This window comes from Rhamphochromis longiceps, linkage group LG5 (genome assembly GCF_057381845.1).
Source record: "Rhamphochromis longiceps isolate RC_006_pf linkage group LG5, R_longiceps_female_GT1.1, whole genome shotgun sequence".
In the NCBI taxonomy this organism is placed as follows: domain Eukaryota; kingdom Metazoa; phylum Chordata; class Actinopteri; order Cichliformes; family Cichlidae; genus Rhamphochromis; species Rhamphochromis longiceps.
In genome coordinates, this window is record NC_140561.1 from 2,701,836 (window position 1) to 2,719,644 (window position 17,809).

The 17,809-nt window shown below is 40.5% G+C and overlaps 1 protein-coding gene across 1 annotated transcript in view; it reads right to left on the reverse strand.

Moving 5' to 3' along the window:
• Positions 1-17,809, reverse strand: part of LOC146669047 (calcium-dependent secretion activator 1-like) — a 337,734-nt gene that overhangs the window by 191,822 nt on the left and 128,103 nt on the right. Inside the window, exon 9 of the mRNA XM_085405453.1 lies at positions 2,444-2,510. Coding sequence (XP_085261579.1) covers positions 2,444-2,510 — 67 coding nt within the window. The remainder of the gene's footprint in view (positions 1-2,443; positions 2,511-17,809) is intronic.

Here is a 17,809-nt window from a genome sequence, read left to right on the forward strand (position 1 = left end):
GAGCAGTTCGTGTAAATGGAGAGACCTCTTGAACCACTAAGGTCCAAAATGCTGCAGCAAGAGTCCTGACAGGAACTAGAAAGAGAGAGCAGATTTCTCCTGTTTTGGCTTCCTGTTAAATCCAGAATTCAAAATCCTGCTCCTCACATACAAGGTCTTAAATAATCAGGCCCCATCTTATCTTAATGACCTTGTAGTACCATATCACCCTATTAGAGCACTTCGCTCTCGCTCTGCAGGCCTACTTGTTGTTCCTAGAGTATTTAAAAGTAGAATGGGAGGCAGAGCCTTCAGTTTTCAGGCCCCTCTTCTGTGGAACCAGCTTCCAGTTTGGATTCAGGAGACAGACACTATCTCTACTTTCAAGATTAGGCTTCAAACTTTCCTTTTTGCTAAAGCATATAGTTAGGGCTGGACCAGGTGACCCTGAATCCTCCCTTAGTTATGCTGCAATAGACGTAGGCTGCCGGGGGATTCCCATGATGCATTGCGTTTTTCCTTTTCAGTCACCTTTCTCACTCAACATGTGCTAATAGATGTCTTAGTTGAATCACACTTTCCACAGCAGTCTTTATCCTGTCTTCCTTCTCTCATCCCAACCGGTCGCAGCAGATGGCCGTGCCTCCCAAGAGTCTGGTTCAGTTGGAGGTTTCTTCCTCTTGCCAAAGTGCTTCCTCATAATGGGTCATATGATGGTGGTCATATGGTCATATGTTGGGTTTTTCTCTGTATGTATTATTGTAGGGTCTACCTTACAATATAAAGCGCCTGGAGGCGACTGTTGTTGTGATTTGGCACTGTATAAATAAAACTGAATTCAAAAATTGAATTGTTTGTAGTGGACATTTTTGATAGCAAGATAAGGACGATGAGTTTAAAAAGGATGGTACGGTTGACTGGTTAAAGACTTTGGTCAAGACCCCAGCCAGCTGGTGCCGCCATGATATCAGTTTCTGTACATTTGCTCAGCATTTACCTGACTAGACACTCATCCGCTGTGAGTGTGTTGGAGTAGCAGACAGATAGGTGTGATATGGGTCAACATCTATGAGGCTTAATTCCTCTGCCTATATTGTGCCCCATCACCAGACCTGAGTGCAGCCCTTTAGAATCTGTCATCTAGGTGTTCCAATTGGAGTAGGCCCATTTAAACAACCATAGTTACGGTGTCTGAGCAGAGTTCAGAGTTTTGTATTTCCATCGTCTAGTCTGTGCTGTCTTGTTCAAAAAGGCCTCGCTCGCTCTCTCTCTCCTACATATGCACACACACACACACACACACACACACACACACTATTGAATGTGCACTCGCTCTCTCTCCCCTTTTCTCTCTCTCCTACATACGCACACACACACACAAACACACACACATGCGCGCGCACACGCACACACACACACACACACACTGCACATTCTATTGACCAATATTTGTCACTTGCTATCTATTTAGCTGGGAGCAAGTGAGAGGCTTCAAGTTGGCGGCACTCCGGCTTTTTTAGCTGCGAGTGTTAGGCCAGATAGTGTTCACTCGACTTTGTCAATCGCTTGTCAACTTGTACCTCTGAGACATATCCTCTCTAACACACAAGAGACAGGCATCCGCCCAAAGCCCCCACCCCTCCTGCCTGCTGCCCACCTCCCAATGTAGAGCAACCAGGAAATGGCCGCTACCTCCTCTTTCCCTCAAACATACACCAACCCCCCACCTCCTGACAAAAGCCTGCTTGGCCTCTCCATCAATCGTCTGACAGCCGAGGGAAGACAGCTTGGCTGCATCTCTCTTTCTTGTAGCACACACAACATGTGGCCTGTGAAAATATTATTGTCATAAAGCAAAGCTTATGTTAAAGGCTGCTCGTGCTCCTCTGTTGGGTGCCATCAGGTTGTTGAGCTCAGAATTATATATATATATATATATATATATATATATATATATATATATATATATATATATATATATATATATTATTTTATTTTTTTGGCAAGCAGAGAAATTAGCTCCTGTTTGCTACTAAACAAAATGAACTTGCTGGTATAATTATTATATAATTTTTTATAACTTTTCATTCTCAAACAGGAAAAATTGTTCTTTGGAATCAGTAGCTAAATATATTCAATTAATGTAATTGATTATTATTAGAGCTGACAAAGGAGCAGCATAACTTCTATCTAAAAGTCAATATTCAAACAAACAGATTACACAATGCTACACTTCATTTATCTTAAAAAACCCTCTATCAGAGCTCAGTCTTGAAATTCTGCACTGACCTATATGCACAGGATTATACTACGAGTCCTTTGAATTAAGGTTACCATTTCTGATGAGTCCCCAGTCACTGGCACCTTTGTTGTTTTTATTTGTGCTTGTTCTCTTTTTCATTTGATTTCTTCTTTGACTTATCTTGTCGGAGCTAAATAAACCCAATGAACTGGCTGTACTTACCTGGACTAGCACGAAGAATCTTTTCTTCCATCTTTTCCATACATTTTTGCCAATGGCCCAAAGGTACCTGTGGGTAAAAACACTCTTAATTATTTCAAAGAAGACTTACATAGATTTCTCAGTGTGACCATCTTTTTTGCTTCTTTCTTCAATGCCATTATTCACAGCTAAAATTTCATGCACCAGCCTGAATCTGTATTAAGGACACATGGATCTTTATTCAAGAGCCTCTACTGACCTCTCCTGTCAAAATGTTTTTACTGCAGCCAGACACAGCATCCTTACAGTGCTTAAAATGACAGGTATTTGTCATAACAGAAAAACTGCAAATATAACTGATGGCACAAATAATGAAAATATTCCAGTTAATTGGATCTGTAAAACATCTCAGAGCCAGCATACAAAAGTCTGCAGAACAGCAAATTGACTGAGGATTAAGGATGCAAGAATGAAATCTTGGATTTTTGTCAAATCAAAAAGGGAATCTCATCTTAAATAAAATGCAAATATGATGTGGTCCCAATATTTTCTCATTTAGCTCATTTAGCTGGAGAAAGCTAAATAAGAATAAATCAAGTAAACAAATGAATTTCCAAGTAAAACTCGCTTTAATATGTGCGTCACACGTTGTAGATTAAACAATCATTCTGAACTCTTAATATGAAAATAAATAAATATGAGTAGAGACATGTTAAATAAGAACTTGAGACCTGCACCTGGTCTTCGCTGGCCCACTTACACTGTCATGCATTATACTGGCTCGGTGACCCAGCATTTTGAGTTTATTGTTATTATTTTCTAGTTTCTTCTGATTTTGTGTTAGTTCTTAGGTTTTGGTACTAGAGATGGCACGATACCACTTTTTTATGTCCGATACCGATATCATAAATTTGGATATCTGCCGATACCGATATGAATCCGATATAGTGTTTTTTAATCAACAAAACTGTTTTTTAAATATCTTGCTGCATTTTGTATAAGTTCATACTCAAGTTTAAAACAACAACTACACTAAAGCTATTCTGTTATACCTGTATGCAAAAAAAAAAATTTCATAGTTCAGCAATACTGATCAATCTAATAAACTTAAACCTACACCATCCTCCCTATTCTGGTATTTTAAAGAGTACTTAGAATAAATATTAAGCAACCTAACTAATAGGGTTCCAACTCCCAGCAACAACAAAAATAAATAAATAAAAAATAGGGAACCACCCCTCACACTCCACCTCGTGATGCTTAATCGACGTAATCAACCTTAATTTGATGCAGTGTGAAAAAAAATGCACAGAAATCAATTATTTTACAAGAAATATCTTTCTTCAACAAAATTGCAGACTGCACAGATGGTACCTTCCCAAAGGAAAAAGTACTATAGCTTACTAGGGTATATATATTAGACTTAATAGTCACTATATACAGTAATTGACTTCTATTCATTTTGCATCAAATTAAAACTTTGGGTGTCAGATTCAGATAATTATTTATTAAAAGCGAGACATTTTAAATGAGAATAAGAAAGAAAAGTATGTCTTTGTGCCCCCTTTTCCCTGTCCATGCCCTATCGGCCCCCCTGGCTAAACTTTGCTAGATCCGCCCCTGCACAGTTACCAGCCGTCAGCTATGTAGAAAAAGATCCTGGTGTAGAAAGTAATATTAAATAAATTCTAACAGCTTATCAAGCTTAAACGTGCTGCTGTTGTTCAGCCGCTGGTTTCCTCTTTCTGGTGCAAAGTGGGCCAAAAACAAACAAGAGACACGGACTCGCGACAGAAAAGCAGATCAGCTGATCATTAAGCAGTTTCATGATTGAAGTAGCAGCAAGAAGAGGCAGTCGCTCGTTAAGCTTAACGCAGGAATGCTTTACATTCAGAGATGGACTTACACACTTGCTTTACTTCTCTCGGGGATAACTTTGTCGGAGATGAAATGCCGGGTTGCTAGCAAAGCTCCACATGCTATCCAGACCACCGACAGGTCCCGCATGCCACAGCCGCTCTATCACGTGATGCATACTGCTCCGACGTGCTAACGTTCTGAGGCGAGTTACGGCCTGTTGCAAGTTTTGTGAGGTGCTTTCGTGATATTTAATGGATCGGATTACATTTTTTATTTTTCTCCGATATCGGATCCAGTAATTTAGGTCAGTATCGGACCGATACCGATATGTAATATCGGATCGGTCCATCTCTATTTGGTACTGACATTCAGTTTTTTATTATTCCTACCTGTGTTCTTCCCCTCCGTGCTCTGTTCGTGTCCCTGACTTTGCATTTGTAAAACAGTTTGAGTTTCCTGTTTTACTTTGTAGATCTGTCTGTGACTTAAATATGTTCAGCTTGTGTTTCCCCGTCATCTTGCGATTAGGATCAGCTGTGCTTCCCTCCAGTGTGTCATTTCCTAATTACCTTGTGTGTGTATATATAGTGGCTGTAGGTCTTTGCTTATGGTTGGTTCGTCTGTGTTATTTGGTGTTACTTGGGCATCTCTCTGCTCCACATTCCCCATGTAACCTCCTTATAGTGATGGGCAGATGAAGCTTCATGAAGCACTGAAGCTTTTCATCCAATTGGTTCACCCCAGCACAAAGCTTCTTGAAGCTTCATTTGCTCTAGTAGGACACCTACTGGACGTAAAAATATTAGTTGGCATGAATTTGAAGAGTGTGGCCTTTTGCACACAGCCTGTAAATGTCAACAACAAAAGGAGTGTGTAAAACATGTATATTGTAGTGATGCAGTATACTGTGTATATTTATGCTGGCAGTATGGAAAATGATCATTTGGAAATGCTTAAAATGGAAATGATCATTTACTGTGAGGTGAGGTGTGGTTGGGGTGTGGACAGTGGTTGTGCTTTTGTAACGTTGAGGTATGGACAGCTACACACTGAGGCTTTGAGCCTCAGTCCTGCCTGTTCACATTTTATTCTGTAAAAACTACATTTTCACTGCTTTTATGACCTTTTTAGTGGGGAGAACATAGCTAGGATTTAACGATTTAACAAATCTTTTGAATCCTTTGTCCTCCACAATGCTAAATGGCTGTGAGTCCTCAATCACCATGCTAACCAGGTCTTCATCTATTGGAGATTGTTCTCCTGAGGAAAGACAATAAAGACAAAGCACAGATATAAATATCACACACGTAACTTATTACAGTTGTATAATATTGTTATATCATTTAGTAACATTACTGCATGCTATATTATCATGGCATTTGATGGCTCACCTGGTCTTGTCCACAATCTGTGTTCCCCTTATTCTCATGCAAAGCTCTGTAGTGCCTAAGCATGGATGAGGTGTTGTTATATCCCAGCTCCCTGGCACATAGCAAACACTTCACCTTGTACACAAGTAACGACAGCTTAACATAAATTGTATTGCACCATCAGTATTATGAAAATACATCTTCTGTAGAAATGTACATACCTTTATGGGAGGAATAAGATCAAAATGTTCCCACACAGGGGAGGACATCCTCCTCTTCTTAGCTGGCTCCATTCTCTCCTGACTTTCTCTCCTCACTCTCATAAACCTCCAAACTGTCTCCAAACTCTCACTAACAACTCTCCATCAAACACCCACATTTTGAATGAAGTCTGAGGGGTTTATATCGCTGTCATAGCTCGCGGCAAAGTTCGAACCACTTCATGAACCAGTCACGTGGTACAGCCGGGCAGCGAGGCTTCGGACGTCATCATTTTCAGCTCCTCCCATGAATGAAGCAAGCCTCGATACGCGCATCGTGGAAACGCCCCTCAATTACTCGACACAAGCTTCGAAGCCTCGATACAGAACGTCACATCACTACCTCCTTATGTTTTCCCCTATGTGTAGTGATGGCCAAATGAAGCTTTCTGAAGCATTGAAGCTTGTATTGAAAAACGGTTCATTACTCGAAGCTTTTCAACACAGTCCTCTCTGGTGACATCTGGTGGCCAAAACCATTAAGAGCAGCTTGAATCCACAAAATAAAACCAACCGCTTCATTAAAATTGCCCACTCTACAGAGTGGGATTCTGTCTGGCCGCCATTGTGTTGCTTTGAACGTGTATTTTTTGGTGGCTAAAAAAATGTGGTTTATTTGTTTAATAAATAATTTTGACCAGTAAACATGTTCAAACATGCACCATGGTGTGGTCTTTCTTTGCTTGTGACTTCTTGATGTTGGTAAATACAATAATTGAAAAATACCACGTTACATATAATATACATATGATAATGTACAACACATTATGGAGTATGCTTCTGCTGTGAGGTCCTGCCTCCATGCACTTGTGCAATTAACAGGGTTTTAATAGTTTTGCAATTTTCATTAGTTTTTATTTTTATTTAGTTTTGACTTCAGATTTTCAATTTTATATCAGTTTTAATTAGTTTTTACCAATTGTTTGCTAGTTTAGTTTAGTTTTTATTTTTTTGAAAATCCTTAGTTTCAGTTTAGTTTTGATTAGTTTCAGTTATAGTTTTAGTTGTGTTTGCAATAATTAAGTGTAACAAAATCCCAGTTTCATCATATCAGTCATGCTCCTCTGCTTATCCTTGGGTATGTTGCTATTCCAGCTACCATACCCTGCACCCTGCACAGGTCGCCTGTCTGTCGCAGGGCTAACATGCAGAGACAGACAACTCACATTCCCACCTATGGGTTCTTTAAATAAATAAATAAAGGCAGATGAACAACCATTGATACCAGGCAACTATAAAATTTATATCTTGGCCCCAATGAGACTATTAACTCTTGCAGCACCGGGTGTTCCTAATTTTGGTTCAAGTGAATTGATAAACTTTTTTTTTTCAACATTATGTTTATTAAAGTTTTACATATATACATATATAAAGTACATACACAAACAAATTTACACAATAAACGAAACACAAGGTACATTCAATGAAAGCACTTGAGTCCATGAGACCTCTGACAGATTTTAAAGAATAATTTTCAGATTGCAGCATATGGTTGTGGTCCTGTACAGGGAATAGCTAGGCTGTCCCTGTCTCACACAGTAAACCAGATAGATCTTTATTCCCAATATACTAGATGTAGCGCCCCCAAATTTTCTGGAAAATTTCTTGTTTATCTTTTAGAGTATATGTAATTTTATCTAATGGTAAACATAAAGACAATTCTTTGAACCAATGTGAAATACTTGGTTTGCCAAGACTCCTCCACGTTAGAGCTATCACTCTCTTTGCTTGTAGTATTCCCATGTTTATGAAGATTTTTTCAAAATGATCTATGTTACACCCTACAGGATATAATCCCAGTAGGAAAAGTTTGGGATCCATCACAAGTTTAATTGACAAAATCTCCTTTATCATTGCTCCAACCTCTTCCCAAAACTCCTTTATTTTTGGACATGACCATAAACAGTGGAGCAATGTGCCCTTATCTTCTTCACATCTATTACAGATATCAGGAATCTGCATATTAAATTTGTTAAGTTTTTCTGGTGTTATGTACACTCTCATCAACCAGTTAAATTGTAGCAATTTTAGACGTGTGTTCCCTGTCTGTGTTTGGGCTAGCTTACATGCTCTACTCCATTGTTCCACTGTCAAGTCCTCCTGTAAGTCATACCTCCAAGCTTCAAGCTTAGCAGCAGATGAATCAGGAGAGGATGTCATCATCAAGTTATATAATTCAGATATCATCCCTCTACCACTGGGGTTTTTGGTTAGGATTTTCTCTAATGTGGACAGCGGGGGAATATGTGTAAAATCATTATGATAAGACCTGATAAAACTCCTAAACTGTAGGTATTTGAAAAAGTGCTTTCGGGGAATATTAAATTTAGAGATTAGTTGTTCAAAACTTAAAAGTCTTCCATCACCCCCGAAAGCATCCTTCACCAGTCCCAGCCCCGAGTCTGCCCACATTTTAAAACCACCATCCGCCCTACCTGGGGCAAAATAATTGTTGCCCCAAATCGGGCTAAAAACAGAGAGGGGAGATTTTACGTTTAAATATCTTTGAGTGACATGTAAGATATAAATCATGTTTTTAACTATAGGATTAAGCGTAATGTCTTTGAGTTTATTATATTTATCAGAGTATACATATGTAGGAAGTGGAAGCCTAAGAGAGAGAGACTCAATAGTTCTCCATGCGGGGGGCTTTTCTGCAGCATAATAGAACATTATAGTTCTTAACTGGGCTGCCCAGTAATACCAAACCATGTTAGGACATTGCAGCCCTCCTGCATCAAAGGGCAAGTACAAAAGTGATAAGCGAAGTCTGGGACGTTTGTTATTCCATAAAAACTGATTAAACAGTTTTCTTATTTTAAGGAAAAAGTCTGAGGGAGGTGGCAAGGGGATATTCTGAAACAGATACAGAAGCTTAGGGAGCACGTTCATCTTTAGTATATTTATTCTACCAATCAGTGAAATTTGGAGACTCGACCATCTCTCCACTGATTTGGATATGTCAGTCATAATTGGACTATAATTATGGTTCACCACCTCTTCCAATTTCGGGACAATCTGAATACCTAGATAAGTAAACTGATTCACATTTCTAAAATGGCAGGTGTATTTAGGTGGATTCATCCTTTCTTCTGAGTTCAAAAGCATTATAGAAGATTTTGATTTATTGATTTTATAACCAGAAATATGTCCAAATTTTCCAATTAGGTCTAAAATGGCTGGAATATATTTTCCCAGATTTTTAAGAAAGAGGATCACATCGTCAGCATAAAGAGCTATTCGATGGTCGAGCCCTCCGATCTCTATACCCGTGATCACACAGTGTTCTCTTACAGCAATAGCAAGTGGCTCAATTGCAATTACAAATAAAAGGGGGGATAGGGGGCAACCTTGTCTACAACCTCTTCCAATCTCAACTGGTTTTGAGATAACATTATTGGTAATTATTTCTGCATATGGGTTATTATATAGAAGCCTGACCCAGTTACAGAATCCCACTCCCAAACCAAAGCGACCAAGAACCTCAAGCAAATAGGGCCATTCCACCCTATCGAAAGCCTTCTCTGCATCTAGTGCCAAGAAAGCTGTATCTGGAGACCCCCCTTGCTCGTGTAAAATATTTAACACTCGTCGAACATTGTGGAATCCCTGACGCCCAACCATGAACCCATTTTGATCTTCCTTGATGATGTCTGGCAAAAGGCCCTCCAGTCTCTTTGCTAGAATTTTACAGAGTATCTTTAAATCTGAGTTTAAGAGGCTAATTGGCCGCAGGTTTTCACATTTATCATTCGATTTTCCAGGTTTGGGAAGAAGTGTAATTAAGGCCCCTCTCAGAGTGGGTGGGAGTATCCCCTTTTGAGCAGATTCAGAAAACATTTCCAAAAGGGGTGCCTTTAATTTGGATACAAACTTTTTATAGATATCAATTGGCAGACCGTCTGGCCCTGCAGCCTTTCCATAATTCATTCTCATTATTGCCTCTGAGATTTCGTCCAGAGTCAATTTAGCCCCCAGTCTCAAGGATTCCTCTTCTTCTATTCTGGGGATATTCATATTGTCAAGAAAAGAGAAAAAATTGGGGTCACCTGGGTTTAAGTCAGAACTGTATAACCTTTCATAATAGGCCTTGAAAGAGTCACTTATTGCAGCAGGGTCAGAGATCGTTTCCCCTTTATCATTTTTAAGTGCAGTGATTGATCTTTCCAATTGGAATTGTTTTATACGCCAAGCCAGAATTTTACCTGATTTCTCCCCTTGATCAAAAACGGACTGCTTAAGTTTTAATAAGTTAGCTGTAGCTTTTGAAGCTGAGATTTCATTATATTGGGTTCTTAATAACAGCAAACTTTGGTGCAGCTTGGGACAGGGGTTCTTAAAGTACATATCCTCAGTAGCTTTAATTTTTGATTCCAATAATTTCAGCTTTTGTCTGGCCTTCTTAGATTTTGAGCTTGTGAAGCTAATTATTTGGCCTCTAATGAAGGCTTTGAATGCTTCCCATCTAATACACGAAGATGTTTCAGAAGTATTGAGCTCAAAGTAATCAGTAATTTGTTTGTCAAGGTACGCCAGTAGGTCTTTGTCCTTTATCCATTTTTGCTGAAATTTCCATTTTGGGGGATCTCGTACTAGCCCTGGATCCAAATAGACCAGACTGGCTGGGGCATGGTCTGAGATAAGGACACTGCCATAATCACAACCGTTCACTTTATAGGACAGACTTGCTGAGATCAAAAAGTAGTCTATTCGTGAGTATGATTTATGTGTGCTAGAATAACATGAATATGTCGATACACCAGGATTCCTGTCTCTCCATATATCCATAAGATTTAATTCCTTAGCAAACTGAAGAATGGTTTCCCTACTCTGGCTATGAGATTTGTCTAAATGTGATGATTTATCTATACTTGGGTTCAGAGTGCAATTGAAGTCTCCCGCTAAAATATATTGACCACTGAGTGCTGACAGCGTGCAGAACAGGTTTTTAAAAAAAGATGGTTCGTCCTTATTTGGGGCATAAATATTAACTAAAATCAGAGGTTCTGTATAGAGAGTACCCTGAACAATCAAATACCTTCCCATCCTATCTGCAATCACCTTACAAACATTAAAGGGGACGGACTTGTGTATTAGAGTCAAAACCCCTCTCGCTTGGGAGTTAAATGGTGCTGAAAATACCTCTCCCTGCCATCTCCGCTTAATCTTTAAGTCCTCTTTTCCAGTAAGATGAGTCTCTTGGAGAAAAATTATTTTGGAATGCATATCTTTTAACCTTCTCATCACTTGTTTAACTTTTTTAAGTTTTTGCAGCCCTCTACAGTTCCACGATGTCATCTTAATTTCTAAAACATTGGACATAGCTGCAATTTTCAGATGATCTTCTCTCAGTATATAGAAGTGTACCTTTAGACAACCAAAACAATGCAGACAACACAGATGCTTCTAACTGCATCAACCATTGAACACAACCCCTCTGACCTAAGGGCCAGTTTCCCCTTCTCCTTACTACACACTCCGGTAATGCTAATGACCAGTCCACAGTTATTGAGGAATGATCCAACATTATTGATATTGACTTATCCTGAACTTAAACACTCCCTCCATTGTTAGCTTTTACATACAAATAATAATTGCTTTGCCAGGAATTTATTGCTATCCCAAATATACTCATGTAAATAAATTAAATGTTAGGGGTCTACTGTGCTTTAACTCTATTTAAATGTAACTATAACTCAGAGAGTCCTCCTGGAAAACAAAAAGTAATCGATCCCCCCCCCCCAAAAAAAAGAAAAAAAAAAAAAAAGAAAAAAGAAAAAAAAAGGGGGGGGGGGGGTATACTCACAATGCAGGTAATCACCAGCGTCTTTAACCCCCGTACAAATTAACGGAGGCATGTACAGATGTTCAGTGTGAATATATTTCAATGATCAGTTCACAGTAGCCCCAGGAATTAGCTGCCAAGCAAAACGTTCAATTATTTTACCAACTTTATCCGTATCGCTATTCATCCCGCTCTGCTTGGATCCGCGTAACGAAAATCTCTGCGTCCTCCGGTTTGCCAAAAGTCAGTGTTTTATCCTTGTAGGTCACCAGGAGCCTGGCGGGGAGAAGCATCCCGTGTCTTATCCCCATGCTGCGGAGCTGTCGTCTCACGGAGTCGAACTCTTTCTGCATCTTATGTATGCCGGCTGCCATGTCCGGGTAGAAACACACCGGTTTGTCCTCGTAGAGTATTTGCTTTTTGATTTTGGTCGCTTTCAGCACCATTGCCTTATCCCTATCGCTCAGGAATTTCATGATCAGTGTTCTTGGGGGGCCGTTTGGGTCGTTTCTCGGGCCGATTCGATGCGCCCTTTCCAGGAATGGCTTTGATTTCAGCAGAGGGATGTCCAGTGTCTCCGGGATCCAGGTTTCCAGAAATGCGCAAGCATCCGTTCCCTCCACCTTCTCCGGTAAATTCACCAGTCTCAGGTTAGCCCTCCTGGCCCTTGTTTCCAAGTCCATTACTTTGTCCTCCATATCTCTGGTTTTCTTTTCGAGACTCTGGACTTTTCTCTGAAGGCTATCGACCGTGTCCTCAGTGTCGGAAATGCGTGTCTCGACATTTACAATACGCTCCTTACACTCTCCGACCTCGTTTCTCACTCCCTCAATTGCAGCCATTATTCCGTCAAACCTGTTGGAGAAGTCGGTTTTCAAGTCTTTGATAGCTTCAAGAATCGGAGCGTGACTTGGTCCTTCCTCTTCAGCGCTAATTGACTCTTCCGACATGGCGCTAGCTTTAGCTTTTCCACTTTGTTTAGTTGGTCCGAAATCAATTTTAGGTTGTGAGGGTTTACCACGACCCCTGCCCGATTTACCTGGTGCAGACGACATAAAAGAGTCCTAAGCGCGGATACCGTTAGAGTTTAACTTCAAAAGTTGATATTACGTTAGGTGTCTTGGCAAAGATTCACGGAGGAGGGAAGTGTGCGTCTAGCTAACGCGCCGCCATTTTAGGAGTCAATTGATAAACTTTTTGAAGGCAATTGACTCACACAGTTGTGTAGATGTCCCCGTCCTGGTGTCTCGGGATGCATCACGCTGCCTTGCCTGGGGTTAGCTTCTGTTTCTGGGGATGAGGGTTGAGTGTGCTCCCTTCTCAAGGTAAGCTAGGTTAGCCTTCTTGTGTGAGCTTTTCAAGTGCACTTTAAGGTTTGTGGGATTTTTTCCCTTAGAAATGTCCCTCATAATTTGTTTCTTTCCACTACAAGACACTTGCTTTATCCAAAACACAGTCATATTCAAAGTAATCCCAAATTGGACTCTGGCGCTTTCTCCCGACCTTTCCTGACATGATTCTGCGCGTGGGCGGAGCAGCAACACAGACGACTCGACTAACGTGCTGCCACCTGCTGGCATAATGAGACACAGCAAGAAAAAATCTGGAAACTAAACTTCATTTTCACCCTCAACTATTGTATGACACACACACATCAATGAAAACTAAACACATTTTTGCTATATCCATCCATTCACTTCCGCTTATCCTTTTCAGGGTTGCGGGGGGCGCTGGAGCCTATCCCAGCTGTCATAGGGCGAGAGGCAGGGTACACCCTGGACAGGTCGCCAGTCTGTCGCAGGGCTAACACATAAGGACAGACAACCATTCACATTTAGTGACAATTTGGATTATCCAATTAACCTATCCCCACAAGTTGCATGTCTTTGGACGGTGGGAGGAAGCCGGAGTACCCGCAGAGAACCCACGCAAACACGGGGAGAACATGCAAACTCCACACAGAAAGACCGGCCTGATGGTGGAATTGAACTCAGGACCTTCTTGCTGTGTGGCAACAGTGCTAACCACCGTGCCACCGTGCTGCCCATTTTTGCTATAAATTCAGTTAATTTTAGTTAGATTTGTGAACACTCATTACAGTTTTAGTTAGTTTTCCTTTTTTTGTTTTTATTTTTATTTCCGTTAACGAAAATGTTTTTTCACTTCTAGTTTTCTCCAAATCTCTCAGTGGAATGATCAGTAGTGATGTGACGTTCTGTATCGAGGCTTCGAAGCTTGTGTCGAGTAATTGAGGGGGCGTTTCCGAAAATTGCAAAACTATTAAAACCCTGTTAATTGCACAAGTGCATGGAGGCAGGACCTCACAGCAGAAGCATACTCCATAATGTGTTGTACATTATCATATGTATATTATATGTAACGTGGTATTTTTCAATTATTGTATTTACCAACATCAAGAAGTCACAAGCAAAGAAAGACCACACCATGGTGCATGTTTGAACATGTTTACTGGTCAAAATTATTTATTAAACAAATAAACCACATTTTTTAGCCACCAAAAAATACACGTTCAAAGCAACACAACGGCGGCCCAATATCAGACAGAATCCCACTAGCGTGGGCAATTTTAATGAAGCGGTTGGTGTTATTTTGTGGATTCAAGCTGCTCTTAATGGTTTTGGCCACCAGATGTCACCAGAGAGGACTGTGTTGAAAAGCTTCGAGTAATGAACCGTTTTTCAATACAAGCTTCAATGCTTCAGAAAGCTTCATTTGGCCATCACTACACATAGGGGAAAACATAAGGAGGTAGTGATGTGACGTTCTGTATCGAGGCTTCGAAGCTTGTGTCGAGTAATTGAGGGGCGTTTCCACGATGCGCGTATCGAGGCTTGCTTCATTTATGGGAGGAGCTGAAAATGATGACGTCCGAAGCCTCGCTGCCCGGCTGTACCACGTGACTGGTTCATGAAGTGGTTCGAACTTTGCCGCGAGCTATGACAGCGATATAAACCCCTCAGACTTCATTTAAAATGTGGGTGTTTGATGGAGAGTTGCGGTTAGTGAGAGTTTGGAGACAGTTTGGAGGTTTATGAGAGTGAGGAGAGAAAGTCAGGAGAGAATGGAGCCAGCTAAGAAGAGGAGGATGTCCTCCCCTGTGTGGGAACATTTTGATTTTATTCCTCCCAACAAGGTATGTAAATTTCTACAGAAGATGTATTTTCATAATACTGATGGTGCAATACAATTTATGTTAAGCTGTCTTTACTTGTGTACAAGGTGAAGTGTTTGCTATGTGCCAGGGAGCTGGGATATAACAACAACACCTCATCCATGCTTAGGCACTACAGAGCTTTGCATGTGAATAGGGGGAACACCGATTGTGGAGCAAGACCAGGTGAGCCATCAAATGCCATGATAATATAGCATGCAGTAATGTTACTAAATGATATAACAATATTATACAGCTGTAATAAGTGACGTGTGTGATATTTATATTTGTGCTTTGTCTTTATTGTCTTTCCTCAGGAGAACAATCTCCAATAGATGAAGACCTGGTTAGCATGGTGATTGAGGACTCCCAGCCATTTAGCATTGTGGAGGACAAAGGATTCAAAAGATTTGTTAAATCATTAAATCCTAGCTATGTTCTCCCCACTAAAAAGGTCGTAAAAGCAGTGAACATTTAGTTTTTACAGAATAAAATGTGAACAGGCAGGACTGAGGCTCAAAGCCTCAGTGTGTAGCTGTCCACACCTCAACGTTACAAAAGCACAACCACTGTCCACACCCCAACCACACCTCACCTCACAGTAAATGATCGTTTCCATTTTAAGCATTTCCAAATGATCATTTTCCATACTGCCAGTATAAATATACACAGTATACTGCATCACTACAATATACACGTTTTACACACTCCTTTTGTTGTTGACATTTACAGGCTGTGTGCAAAAGACCACATTCTTTAAATTCATGCCAACTAATATTTTTACGTCCAGTAGGTGTCCTACTAGAGCAAATGAAGCTTCAAGAAGCTTTGCGCTGGGGTGAACCAATTGGATGAAAAGCTTCAGTGCTTCATGAAGCTTCATCTGCCCATCACTAATGATCAGTGGTTCGCTATCTGTCACCATCAAAACACTCCACAAATCCCGCGAATGATTCGCTTCCTTATAAACCATTGAATCAGACACCGAAGCAGTTAGGCTCTAAATGACTCTGGCCGAACAAATCAAGCTTCGACACAGTGCTTCTGAAGCAGTGTGTTGATTTTTTTGACACATGCACCGGAGCATCAGCTTCAAGCGGACCATCACTACTTATGTGTAACTTTGTGTGTTATGGCTTTGGGTTTTGTTTATTATTAGTTTTCCTCTGTTTAGGTTCATGTTCAGTTCTGCCCTCGCCTTTGTTATTTATTGTGCACTGTAAATGAACTCACATCACCACCCCCGCTGTCTGCAACTTGGGTCCTCCTTCACTTCCACACACGACTGCTGCCCCAGCCATGACACCCTCAGAGATCTTTGGTCATTTGCAAAAGACTCACTCTAAAACGTAATGCTTTTACTGCTTATACCCAATTTTGGTGACAATAAAGACGATCTCGATTCTGGTTCTAAGTGGATCAAAGCTGCTTTATTTTTTGTTTGTTTTTTAAGTTCCAATCAGCTCATTTTTCAGGGGTTATTTGGGGTGGGGGGTTGTACTGAAAGCAGTGTGTCACTGGTAAAGGACTACCTTAATATTCACTCACTTGTTGTTGTTTTTTTGCTATAACTCATCCATGTGGACCCTTTTCCTCACATCCATTGCCAGTTTAGAAAGACCATTCAATCTAACATGTATGTCATTTAAAGGACGATGGAGGGAACACGTGGAGGCACAGGGCTAACATGTGAACTCAAATCAGAAAGGCTCCAGCAAATAATTAAAGCAGGAAGCTTCATGCTGTGAAGGAACAGTGCTGAGCACTACATCATCCTTCCAGGTAAACACTGATCAGCTACAACTTCTCGTGGTGACACACCTGTTGCAACTTGCTGTTGGTGTTCTGATAAAGTATTTTATCACTTCATCTTTTTAATGTTCTTTCTATTGCTGTTAGAGTTGTATTGTTTATTGTCATTTATGCTTAGAAATATTTAACCATATATGCTTAGAGGTGTATAATCGATTGTGTAGTGATAGGATGTGTGATCCTTAGTTGTCTGCAAAGACTTTGTGTGCATTCCAGAGCATTCTGGCATTAACACCCACATTCTGGGAGCATGGGAGAGGTCGTACCTTCTCTTATTGTTTTATGGTAGGATAAACGTATCTATATCTTTTTTGGGTTAAGTGCCTTTTGTTTAGATGAACTGCTGGACTTCTAGACCAGCAGGTTTACGGAAGTCATTTATGGGGTCACACTCTGAACCCCCCCCTCCCCCCCCCCCACACACACACACACACACAAACACACACACAGACAAGGTATTCTTTGTTCACATGTATACCTATGTAAGATGTTATATGTTAATGAACCTATGTATATTCATGTAACCAGAGATGGGCAGTAACGCGTTACTGTAATCTGATTACTTTTTTCAAGTAACAAGTAAAGTAAGGGATTACTATTGCAAAAACGGTAATTAGATTACCGTTACTTTCCCGTAGGAACTAAAACCGTGATTTTTTGCGAGAATGTCTCACGACAGTGATGTAAGCGAGTGCGCCGTTAGTGACAACAGCTGTGTCCAGATCAACAATGGATCACATATCGAGTGCAGGAGAGAGTATGAGCGTGCAGCGTTTAAAGCGTGGAAGTACTGACCTTACTTTGAGTTTGATTCCATAAAAAGTGACAAAAACATTAGTGTCCGCTGTGCGTGGGAAGAAAACTTCTTTTTACAGCGAAAAAACCCCTAAACTTCCAACAAGCACCGAGTAGCTACGACGTAATGGGAAACTCACAGAGAAACTCGCGGATCCTTCCACTGACCGCGGCACACCTGCACCAGGGTAAACCTCCGCCTGACGCAGTGCTGCTTTACAGGTGAAAATAGAGCAACAGGACCGCTAGTCTTTGACTTTATTTATTTTCTGCTGTGTTTTACTTGCATCTATTTGAAAGAGTGAGTGTAAACACAAAAAATATTTTATTTTA